Genomic DNA, 11,995 nt, shown 5'->3' on the forward strand with positions numbered 1-11,995 from the left:
TCGGCTTCTGTTGTAGTTGACGGGCCTCAGGTTTCGTCGGTGCTTGTTGTTTGGTGTGAGATGGAGAAGCTTATTCTGATGGGTTGGGAGCAGGAGATGATCCAGCAGGCAGTGGATTGCTACGCAATGGAGTGTTTTTCTTTTGATCCTCTGGGTAAAGACCCTCTTGTTGGTGGCTCCAAGATTCGAGGTTCTTGTGGGTGCAGTCTAGCATGTTCCATGCAGAGAGCTGCAGTGGGTGAAGGTGGCGCTTCAGAGGGTTTCGTGTCTAGTAGGTGGCAGTTTGGCATGCTCGAAGAAGTGTGATGGTGACGCCTCAGAGGAGTTTGGGGTTCTCAGGAAGCTTCTTGGTCTTTTTGAAGCGTGGCTTGGTTGGGCTTGTGAGCACAGGCTTTTTTGGGGCTTGCACTCCTCTGTTGGGCTAAAGTGGAGAATGGGCAGATTTGGGTTGGGTCAGTTGCTTAAGAGGGGTTTTGGGTTGGGCTGGAGGCGTTTTAGGGATAGGTCCAGTAGAGTGGGCTGTAAGTCTAAGAAGTCTTCCATGTTGGGTTTTGATTAGGTTCGGGATTCCAATGCTTTTTCTGTGGGTTTGAGAGCGATTCCGGGTTCGACCTTGGGCCCGGCGGCTTCTCCGGCGCCGATTGCTTCAGGCTATTCGTCAGGTGAGTACTTGGTGTCTGCTGTGCACTCTCCTTCTCTGAAGGTCTCGTCTCCGGCGGCTTTTGTGGAGGTGTTTGCCGTTGCTCTAGAGCAGTCAGCCATGGGTTGCATCCCAATGCTTTCTGTTGCTGAGCTGTCTTCTACGTCCTTGGTGAGATCTGCTCTGGGTGAGGGTCCTCTGTTGCCATCTTCGTCTGAGGCTTATTTTGATTTGCTGGCTCCTTCTCTGGCTCTAGATGGGTTTGGTCCACCCTCTGACGTTTGCTTATCAGAAGCGGCAACTCTTGGTGAAAGGCTGCGTTATTCTCTCCCTGTGATGTCGGAGTCTGGAGTGCCTATTTACCTGTTGGAATCCAAGTCTGTGCTTAAATACTCTCGGAAGAATAAGGTTGGCAAATCGGATAAGCATCTGCTTGAGGAGGCTCTTGAGACTTTCGGTGTTCCCAAGTCTTCTTCCCTACTGTCATTTGGGGTTGCTATCAAGCCCTTGTTAGAACTAACAAAGGACGGGATTGTTAGCCTATTCTTCGGCGTGGCTTTCTTCTCCCTAGGGGCACCGCCCCTTCTCCTTCAAAAGTGGGCGAATCTCTCGGGGCAGCCTTTGTTGATGATTCTTCGCGGGGAGGTGGTCTTAAAGAGCTTGGTGGTCCTCCTGGGGTAGCAATTGATCTTAGCCTCTGTTTTCAAACTTTGGGGGTCTCACATGAAGGGAATGAGAAGGACTTTTTAGACTTCATGGCTCTATTTAATGTGGAGCATCATCTAGGGGCTCCAGTCTCCACTCCTAAGTTTAAAAGGTGTCGTGAAGTGAAGAATCTAGAGTGCACAATTAATTATGATGCCAGGGGTTTTGGTTCTAGTCAGGGCAGGGCAAGAGGGCCTCTGATGTGATGTTTTAGTCTCTGGGTTATGTGGGCTGGTTTTGTAGGGGTCTTTGGGTTTCCTCCTGTTTTTGGGTTTTTCGGGTGTTTTTCCTCTCTTCTCTCTCTCTCCTGTTTTGGTTTCCTCTTTGTATACTTCCTGTATGCTTAGGGACGCCTTTTACGATTTTTATAAAATTTTCTACTTATCAAAAAAAAAAAAAAAAATCCACATAATTATTTTTTAGACTTTGATTTTGGAGAGGAAGAGAGTTGGATTTGACAGGAGAAAACACTCTAAACCACCCACCAAATAATCATCTCCCATCTCCCATCTCCCATCCCCCCCCCCCCCCCCCCCCCCCCCAAGCAAACACCATCAATTATCAGCATCTGGCAATTCAGGGTCATGTAAGCATCACCACCACCCATGTCATTGATAGCTTCTGCAAATGATTTCATTTATTTGTTTGGTTGTGTTGTTTGTGGTCAAAGTTGATTTAAAAACTCTCCCTCCATCCCAAAATAGATGCGACGCTATCCTTTTTAGTTTCCCAAAATATATACAGTCTATGTGTTCATTTATCAATAGAACTGTGTATATTATCTTTATATTTGAACCTACCTTTTACTTCAAATTTGAATCCACCTTTCTTTGTCCGCTTAATGGCTTTTTAGGAAGTTTGTTAGATTTATTTGGTTCCACTGTGAAATTCATTAATAAGCGCAAAAAGGGGTGCAACCGTAGGACGCAGGATGTATACAAGAGATGACCCCCACTAATGATGGAAAGAAGAACAAAAATACACAAACTTAGAAAAGTTAGAAAAAAGTGAGAAATTTAACGCCCCTGTCCATTTATAAATTGTTTTGACCAAGATGTAACCCGGATGGGTCTGAGCCGAAAGAGTTGCCGGAGCTTTTAGATCAGGTTTCGAGAACACTGGAGACGTCGACAGAGGATCTGCCGAAGATGTCTCTGATGGTAGTTGTAGCTCCAGTAAATCTGGAGGGAACTTTGAATGGGTCTAGTCCTTTGAGGTTCGATGGAGCCACCTCGTCGGGTTTTTTTTTTTTTTTTTCCAAGACAACGCCGGAATCTCAGAACTCAGTCTTTCCTTCCACACTGACGGCGAGATTCAATGGCGGGGGATACACAAACCGGCTGTAAGTACTCTCTGGGGAGGCTTTCTTAATACTCGACAGCCAGTAGTTATGGGTAAAGCTCCAGGTACGGCTTATTCCCCCTTACTCAAATGTTTTTGGGTTGGTTTCGGAAGATACGGACCTAGGCAAGACTATTGATATGGGTTCCTCCCATCCGTAGCTGGGACTTTTAACACAGTGTAGGCAGAGGTTGTGTGTACCCCCTGGGAGCTAAAGGGTAAATGGGAGATTCAAAACTTGGACTGCTCCATCGACTATGATACAATGGGTGCATCCAATAGGTGGGGGAAAGGCAAATTTCAAGTTGTTTAGCATTGAGGGCTTTGGGGCCATTTTTTGGGGCTTTGCTGTTTCATGGGGTTTGGGTTTGAGGGTTTGGGTTTTCCGCTTGTTTTGGAGCCTCCTGTGTATACTGCTTGTGTATTCAAAAGCGTTTTTCACTTTTAATAAATTTTTATTCATCAATTTTTTTTTTTTCTTGAAAAACTAAGTTGAAACTTTTGAAATTCTGGGACAAAATTTGAACTTGTCTCAAATTTTAGGGACCAAAAGTTTATTTCAACCTTATTTCTTCTATTTTAGATTTTTGCAGATATCTGAGATTATGCCTTATGTTCTTTTATTCTCTTTTTATTTTCCTTATATATATATAAGGAAAAATATTCAGAGAAAAGACATGACATTGGTGATATTCAAAAATATTCAGAGAAAATCCTTACAAAAGTTTCCAAAGAATATAATATAATTCTGACAGTTCCAAGAATTCTGCAGGTTATTGATATTTTGTTTTTAAATAGCTATGGATCATCAACTTCTTTATAATATTTATTGTGAATTGTTGCATTGTGTTACTTGTGTTGATCACTCCATGCCTCAAGTTTTCATTTTTATTTTTTATTTTTTTATTTATCTTTTTATGAATAATAATTTTTATTTAGAGGAGAAGCAAAGCTCGTGTACATGAAAAGTATACAAGAGAAGCCACCACCCTAATGCGATCGAAAATCTAATAAGTTAACAAGATCCTAGTTAACTCTTCAAACATTACAACCCAATCTAAAAGAAATCTCAAGAAAGAGGATTTTCATTGTAACACATTAGACATCGATTTCTTTCTCTCGAAAAACATGGTGCCATATAGATTTTGCAAATGAATGGTATGCATGGTGACGATCCTGTCATCAATGTCCTTGATATCCCATCAAGGATGCATCTTTTTTCTCTTTGGCATTACAAAGCTATTGAACATGAGATGAGAATGAAAGTCTTATAAAAAGCTACTATCCGTCCAAAATAAATCATCTTAAATGGAAAAAGAAATCACAATGAATTCAATGGAAAAACTATGACCTTGGATCCACCTTGCTAAAGGTTGGATGGATAACACTCTTTACTTCATCTTTTGTTGCATACTCTTGTGGGTGCATTAGAATATTATTATTTTCTCATTCAATAGACTCAGATCGATTATAGACTCTAAAGGTGAGACTGCAAGAAAAAAAAAAAAAAAAAAAAGAACTCCCCAGACTTCTATATCCACAGCTTTTTGGGGCAGGGGTGCTTGGGAGAAGGGGCACTTTTTATTACCTTTCATTGACTTGAGCGTCAAAAGTTCTTTTGAGGTAATCTCGTATTCAGGTTGAATTGATGTCAGTTTTTGAGGTAGCAGATATGAATGATCTAACCATAATCTCATGGCTAGGCGTGGAAGTGTTTATAGTGGAGTGTCGATTGGTATGCTGATATTAGTTTGAAGAGTTAACTAGGATCACCTCCTTAGGCAGTCATAGAAATGGATCAGGGCCTGCCTTCCCTTGAAAACTTAAATGTTTAAAAGAAAGTGATCTTAGTTGGAACTGCTGTATCTTAGTTGTGGGCCAACATTTATTACGAGCCCACCATTTATTGTTGGCTAGTATCTGATATAAATACCAAAAAGTTTAACGATTTATTAGAATGAAAAACTTGTGTTTACTTGGAGAAAAATAGTTCAGAAAGCTATAAACTTTTAACTGTTGGGAGAAAGGAATCTCAGAAACTTCTGCCGCTCTGCCTTGTATATGTGGTGTGGGCTTACAAACAGTCAGCGCCTAATAATGACTAGGAATCAAAGAATTTTGTGGCTGGTTTAGGGTGTCGGTTGTGTTTGGGCTGGGATAGTAGTGTTTTTGTTTGGAATAATCTTAGCAAAGGTGATGGAACACAGCAAACTGGAAATAAAGAAAGAAATAGGGAAAGAAGAAAGATCAACCCAACATCACACTAGGGTTCTTAGGCATCACACATCAAACAAACAGCTATGGGTATGGTAATGGGGTTCACTTAAAAAAAATGTTTGGTTGTGTTATCAAATAAAGAAATACTGAACATGCTTATTTTGAGAAAACACAAGCAGGTGTAGAGCTAACTTCTTATAAAAATATAAGAATTTTTTTTTTTAAAAAAAAAGGAGAAATTTGGTTAAAACTCCTTGAGTTTTTCGCATGATTTCCATTTTCTCTCAGTTTTTAAATCTAATTTTTAGTTATTATATTTTTTATATTTTTCATTTCATTTTCTTCCAAAATTGTTTATGTGGCATGAACGAGATTAATACCATGTAAGCAATTTAGCCACATCACATGCCACATATTAAAAAAATAATTTTTTCTTTTACTAAAAACTAAACCCCCCCCCCCCCCCCCCAAAAAAAAAAAAAAAGGATGGGGAGGGGTGGAGCTACTCCTTCCACCCCCAGCTATGGGGTGGCTCGCGTAGCTACCCCTCAACGAAGAGGTTCACCCACCCCAAATAGAGGAGTTGGCTTGTGCGGCCACCCCCCCTGCTGGGGGATGGTTGTGTGAGCCACCCCTCGTTTGGGGGTGGATGATTACCACCCTTGGGTTGCAGTTGGCCACGCAAGCCACCCCCTTTGTTGGGGGTGGCTACTCAAGCCATCCCTTCTGCTGGTGGCCTAAGCCTCCCCTTCATCGGGGGGTGGGCGCCTTGCGGGGGGTGGAGCTCCCCATATATGTTTTTGGCATTTTGTTTTGAGTTTTTGGTAATTTCTTAATATATATATATATATACACATTCTAATTTTCTTATGAAAGAGTTGGCCCTTACACTTGTGAAATTAAGAATCTGTTTTCTCAAAATATTCCTATAAGAAGGTGTGAAAAGTTTTCTAAAAAGTGTTTTATGTATAGAATTGTTCGTTAATGGTGTTGAGAAAGGTGTGTTTTGGGTTTTGAAAACAATTTTAACATTATCAAATGAGGCCTATGCTTTTCAATCTCTTTTATTCCCCGCTGAAAATATCAATAGCTTTTTATTTATTTATTTTTTTTGATAAGTAAAAAATATCAATAGCTTGTACACAACTACTGGTTGACCTCTGAAAACATTAATGCATCCCTTGTATAGGTCTTTATTATTCAAACTTTTGTTGACTTCAGAGAACATTAATACATGCCTTATACAGGTCTCACACATAATCAAGCTGAACTAACCAGCTGCTGTGAACGATAGGGAAAGATTAAAATACCTATGATTGGAAAATATCAAAAAAAAAAAAAAATCTTCTCCTCTAGGCATGTTCCAGCTGGGATTCTTAACAAAATGCTGCATTTGCTTTTGAATCAGCTGTCCTTCTCTTGTCGTATTTTCCCCACCTTTACGACATATTATTTGCATCAATATGTATGACCTAATAGAAAGGCAAGTATTCACAACAGCATAAAGGATGACATTGTAGAATGGACTTAGAAATTAGAGCTATTAAGGAGGTGGCCTAGATAATTATTGAAAAGAATTGATGTGGTAGATCAGGTCATCAGGGAAGTAGCTTCTCAATTTTCTTGATACGAGCCTTTATTTGTTTCGAGATGAATTAGAAGAAAATGTTATGGGGCAGTCTGGCTTATTAAGAAATTGTAATTTTCTGTAATTTCTCTTGCCAAGGATTCAGACGAACTTTCCCTTAAAGTGTGGTTTAGGGGAAGTCTGGCATCTTTCAGTTGTGAATATTTATTGGTAGCCTTCAGTTCTTGTTTTCTTATCAATGGATACATACTTTAAATCCTTCAGAAGTCTTGGATCAGGATGCCTTTTATCTTTGGAAAATCCTAACATACTTTGTCTAGCTTGAACCCCCCATCATTATAACAGGCTTAACTGGAGTTAACTAATGATTGTTGACTCGTGAAGGAAAGATACACAATGATGCTGGCATGATTGACAAGCACACTAAATCAGATAAATACTGCAAAGAAGGAAGAAGTAGACTTCAATGATGGATGACCAAAATTGACAATGCCACTGATTTGGGATATGCCATTGTGCAGAGCAATAGCATCCATTGAATAAGGGCTGATTACTCAGCGCTGGTAAGACTAGCTGGCACTATAATTGCACTAGTCTTGAGAGACTGATAATTGTCATTATATGAGTACATAAACTGGTTGCCACAACTCACATGAAAATCATAAGTAATGTCAATAGTCTGACGATCACCTTCACAAGAGGCACACAGTCATGACCTTTACTACAATCTCGGCTGCCATCATACATCTCTAATTGAGTTCAAATCCTCCCCCAATCAATCCACCAAAAATGAGAACTACTAGTGCAAAACTACCACTTGAAATCCTCTCAGGGATATTATAGTCATTTCACCTAGCGAGGAAGCATGTCCAACACGTGTTAAGTTTTCCATCCAAATTAATAATCAGACTGTGGAGGGACATTTAACAAATATATTCGAATTTGGGAGGCGATTGCACCGATTTCAAGATTGAGGGAGAGATTCACCCTTTTATCAATAGTAGTTAACATTGTTATTTGGTAGTAAGAAACCTACTTATTAGACTAGTTTTACCTGTTTCATATTTCTACTTGCTAAAACTCTCTTCATCTTCTGTCATTTAAAATCAAGTTTCTAGAATTAATTTCATTTTGAGCTTGTCGTCTTCTTTGAATTGTTAGATAGGGAATTTTAGCAGGCATAAAACAGTATTAATTTAGAATGCTATCCTGTTGTCCTAATGTAGTGTGTTTGGTTTGGGAGGAATAGTCACACATTTGAAGGAGTGGAGTTTGCTGTCATAAAATTAGGGTCCTGTATCGCCATTCCCTCTCTGATTGGATGGTGTCTTTCACATGTTTCTTTGTCACCATTCATGGGTTTTCTAGATCTTTCATTTTTTTTTTAGATATGATGCTTATTCCTTTCTAGGGACTTCTCTTGTATGCTGACTGTGCCCATGGTTGTTTCTTCTCCGAGTTTATCTCTGTAACATTGATGGTATGTGTCCTTGGAAGGCCAAGGGAACTCCCTCTAGAACACTGCAAACAGGATATGACTTATTGACTGGGGTAAAGGAGTCTGGGAGGACGTGAGCCATAACTCAATCTGGTTAAATGAGGATACTGATTGAACTATGAGGCATTTTTTAGAAGCTAGAATCATCGAGAATTTGTTGTCGATGTTCTGTAGTAAATGAAAAAGGTCTGATTGACCTTATTTATTACATAAAAGAGGGTGCTGAATATTTCTGCGGAAACAACATTGACTTGTTGGAAATGGATTTAAGTTTTCATTTAGTCCTTAATGATGGAAAAAAAGTCCCATTTTATCTTTTATCCTTTGTTCTTTTCTCAGAACTATATCCTCTCTAAGCAATTTGCTTATTTATCTACGAGTCTTTGTCACCTACCATCAGTTGCAACCACCTTTTCTAGGGGTTCTATGCTTTCAGTGTGTTTAGCTCAAGCAAATAAATCTACAATTTTCTGCTCGACTTGTGTAAAATAAATCTACAATTTTCTGCTCGACTTGTGTTGAACCCGAGAATGTTGCGATTACATATTAGGCTGGGAGTCTGATCCCCAATGTAGAAAGCTAAGAGTGTTTCAGATAACTTTTAAATTATTTATTTTTGGATGCATATTCTCTGACTAATTAATGCTTCATGCAATTCATATGAATGGGCTGTCTATAACTTTCTTTTTATTGATAGCGGTTCTGTTCCACAAGGAAAGGGTTTCAAATGTAATGGAGGAATAATGGCATCAGAAGCAGTCTCTCTTCTGCGAACCTTCTATGAACAAGGGAACCCTAATGGTATGTAACTTCATCCTATTTAGGCTCTGTTTGACTACTTTTGGGAAAGTGATAATTCTTGTTTTGAAAGCATTCAAGTACACAGAATAGAAAACGTAAGTCACATTTGGAAATGTGTTTGATAATTACTTTATTGACTCACACAGCCTTCCCAAGACTATAAATTACTCATAAAAAATTTCTTTGCTAACCATGGCATTTGAAACCGGTAACACATTCGATCTTGCTAAATTTGAAAACTGTTCAACTAAAAAGCTTAAGCTATTAGGAATTAAGCCAATAATGTTTGTTAAAGAAACAAACAGTAAGCATGTCTGTGCACCAAATGTGGGCCCTGCACTGCAAAACAAAAGAAATCACCAAAGCTCTCATTCGACCAATAATGTATATCAAGCAAAGAAACATATTACACTAACGACCGCAGCATAAATGAATGCTTTTCATGTCGTAGAATTACTACATATAGAAGTATCATGTCCAAAAGTAGATCATTAACCATAAGCCCAAACAGAAGCGAAAGAATGGGTTCAATTCTTTAACCCAATCCCAGGTAGTGTAATATGTAATTATTATTGCTGGAAGATGTCAATGAAGAAGCTGTTATTGCACTATCAACATGAATCATAAATGATGGTTAGATGTCTACTGTTCAATATGACTTAATCAAGTTCAACCTATAATGATGTTGTTAAATCATCAATTATTCCAAAAGTTTAAGTTGATGGGAAATGATTGATTTAATCATTTAATAAATATTCTAACATTTCTCTTCATGTGTGGGCTCGAATTTCCTTTTAAAAAGTGAGGTCTAACACGTGAAATAATTAATTAAAATAGGAGATAAATGACGGAGACAAGGTTTGAACTTTGGACTTTTGCTCTGATGCCGAGTTTACGTTGAAAGGAGAAGAAGAAAAAGAAGATAAATTTGGTAGGAAGAGAAACTGTTTTATTCCACCATAGTGTTTCATACATTTACATGGGTTTTAAATAGAAGAGGAATTCAAACTATTATGAAAAGAAATTAATAGGAGATTGCATTCAGATTTATAGGAATAGCTCACGATATAAAATCAAGGAGAATCAAATCATATCATAGCGGAAGTTTCCATCTTCAACAGATATCCCAAATTTGATTGAATGGTCATAAGAGATTTGTGATATGAATATAAATAAATAAAAAATAATAGGGATGTCTTAGAGAGGCCATGTGATTCCATTTTGCCTTGTTTAGTGCGCAAGTATCATGTCTACTTTGGCATTTTGTATTTCTCCCAACCTCCCCATCCCCCTCAAAAGGAGGGTGGGAGGGAGAATACTCATTGAGAATTCATAGACATCATTGCTCTTTGTTACACTTAAACCTTAAGAACCTTGCTAAAAGGGACAAAAAAAAAAAAGAAAAAAAGAAAAATTCTGATACTAGATTAGGCTATAAAGTTTCTTCGCATCTTTCAAGTAAGCCATGATCTCCTAGTGATTAAAAGTACAAAAAAAAAAAAAAAAATCGAATTGCTTTACCCGTTATTTTTCAATAAACTGTGCTGAAAGGTAATTGATTTTATGAAGTTAGGTGTCTTCTTTTAGGCCTTTCTTTGTGAATTCTTGTCAACTAATTTATGCCGCTCCTGGGAGGTTAAATTACCTTACACTTGTTAGATGTAGCAAACCTTGTGTGCTTAAGACAGTTTTGATATGTCAGATAAAACTAACATATTTGTTTAGCTCCAAAAATAATATAATCTAACTTTTTATAATATTTGTCTTGTTTCAGCTCCAAAGCCTCACAGGCCTCTAGCTCACCAGGCAATGCATTGAATTGAATATGCACACCCACAATTTCTGGCAGAAAGTATTTTGAGTTCTAAAAGCATATATATGTATCTTCAAACATTCTTTTAGGTTTACTTCCAATTTTCCAAAACATGTTGACGTGTCCTCTGTTTTTTAGTCTTTTATGGACTGGTACTTGGACTTTGTAATATTTCTTGGGTCTGGGTCATGGGTTGATTACATATATACAATCCCTTTGGGCTTTCAAAAGGCCTTACGGGCTAGGGCCCATTTTGGTCTTTCTTGTTCCCAATCACTTGGGTCCAAAGTACAAAGCCCACTTAGCGTTATTGGGCTGACCCAACTCTGCCCCTTAGACTTAGAGCCTAATTGCAGTCGAAAATATAACTTTTTTGTCTATAGAAAATAGCCTGAAATAGCTTTTGCGAAAAAATCTAATTTTTAAACTTCTCCAAAATGAAGTTGGAAAAGCTAAACCAAGAATTTGGCATCTATCTTTGGATTGTTGGTTTATTTCATATTTGACCTCTTTCTTTGGAAAATTTTAATTTTCTTGATTTTATTTTATTTTTTAATTTTTGTTTTTCAAGGCTTTTGAGGGGCTCTCTAATTTTTTTGGTTGAAGAAAATTTAGGATGTAAAAATTTTGGGGGGTCCCCGGCCATAAGGAGTATAAATAAGTTTTCTTAGTAATTAATGACTGGCATGTTTGGATGAGAAAATTTTCAAATATTTTTTAAATACTGTTTTTCAAATATCAAATTCTACTAAAATATTATCTAACTTTTTCTCATTTTGTTTCTGGTTTTCTAAATGATCTAAAGATAATTTCAAAATACAAGTTCTCTTGGTATTCACAATTTTTCAAAAAGTCTCACATCCAAAATGAGCCCTTAATGACAATTTTTTTTTTTTTTTTTTTTTTTTTTTTACCTCTATTGTTTTCAATAAAAGTGGTGGGTGGCTTGCTGACTAGGGAACTTCTAGAAACCATTTTGAAAATCTAAAAATTCAAATTTTAAATTTTACAAATCATTTTTTATTTAAAGAAATTAACCTTTAACCTTGAAATTTGAAAATTTGCGTTCCTAAACCTATTTTTCAAAATCTACTGCCCTAACTCGAACTAACCTTCCAAGCCCACTACCATGAACCAACTTGGGTCCACCATAGGTCGGAAGGCCCATTTAATATTCAGTTTCCCGAAATGGAAACTGCCTAAATTAAGAAACCTTGAAATCTCCAGAAAAGGGAAATTTTCTACCAACCTAAGCAACTTCTAAATTATGGGTATTACATTCACATCCTCCCCCCCCCCCCCCCCCCCCCTGTATATAAAAAAAAAAATGATAACTGAAAAAACCTAGCGGTCTAGGGTCCTCATCATGTGGATCTGCCCACATTGGATACT

General features: G+C 37.8%; 1 protein-coding gene across 4 annotated transcripts in view; it reads left to right on the plus strand.

Moving 5' to 3' along the window:
• The window catches only part of LOC133874977 (tRNA-specific adenosine deaminase TAD2-like), a 44,324-nt gene extending 33,462 nt beyond the window's left edge, over positions 1-10,862 (plus strand). For 3 of the 4 annotated variants that reach the window (XM_062312932.1, XM_062312933.1, XM_062312934.1), the window contains 2 exons: positions 8,687-8,790; positions 10,565-10,862. In XM_062312932.1, the coding sequence (XP_062168916.1) occupies positions 8,687-8,790; positions 10,565-10,608 (148 nt within the window). In that variant the 3' untranslated portion in view covers positions 10,609-10,862. Of the gene's footprint in view, positions 1-6,875; positions 7,055-8,686; positions 8,791-10,564 lie in introns of all 4 variants that reach the window. The other variant, XR_009901419.1, reaches the window with a different exon arrangement.
• The last annotated feature ends 1,133 nt before the right edge of the window (positions 10,863-11,995 follow it).

The sequence above is a fragment of the Alnus glutinosa genome, chromosome 8 (assembly GCF_958979055.1).
Source record: "Alnus glutinosa chromosome 8, dhAlnGlut1.1, whole genome shotgun sequence".
NCBI classification, from domain to species: Eukaryota; Viridiplantae; Streptophyta; class Magnoliopsida; order Fagales; family Betulaceae; genus Alnus; species Alnus glutinosa.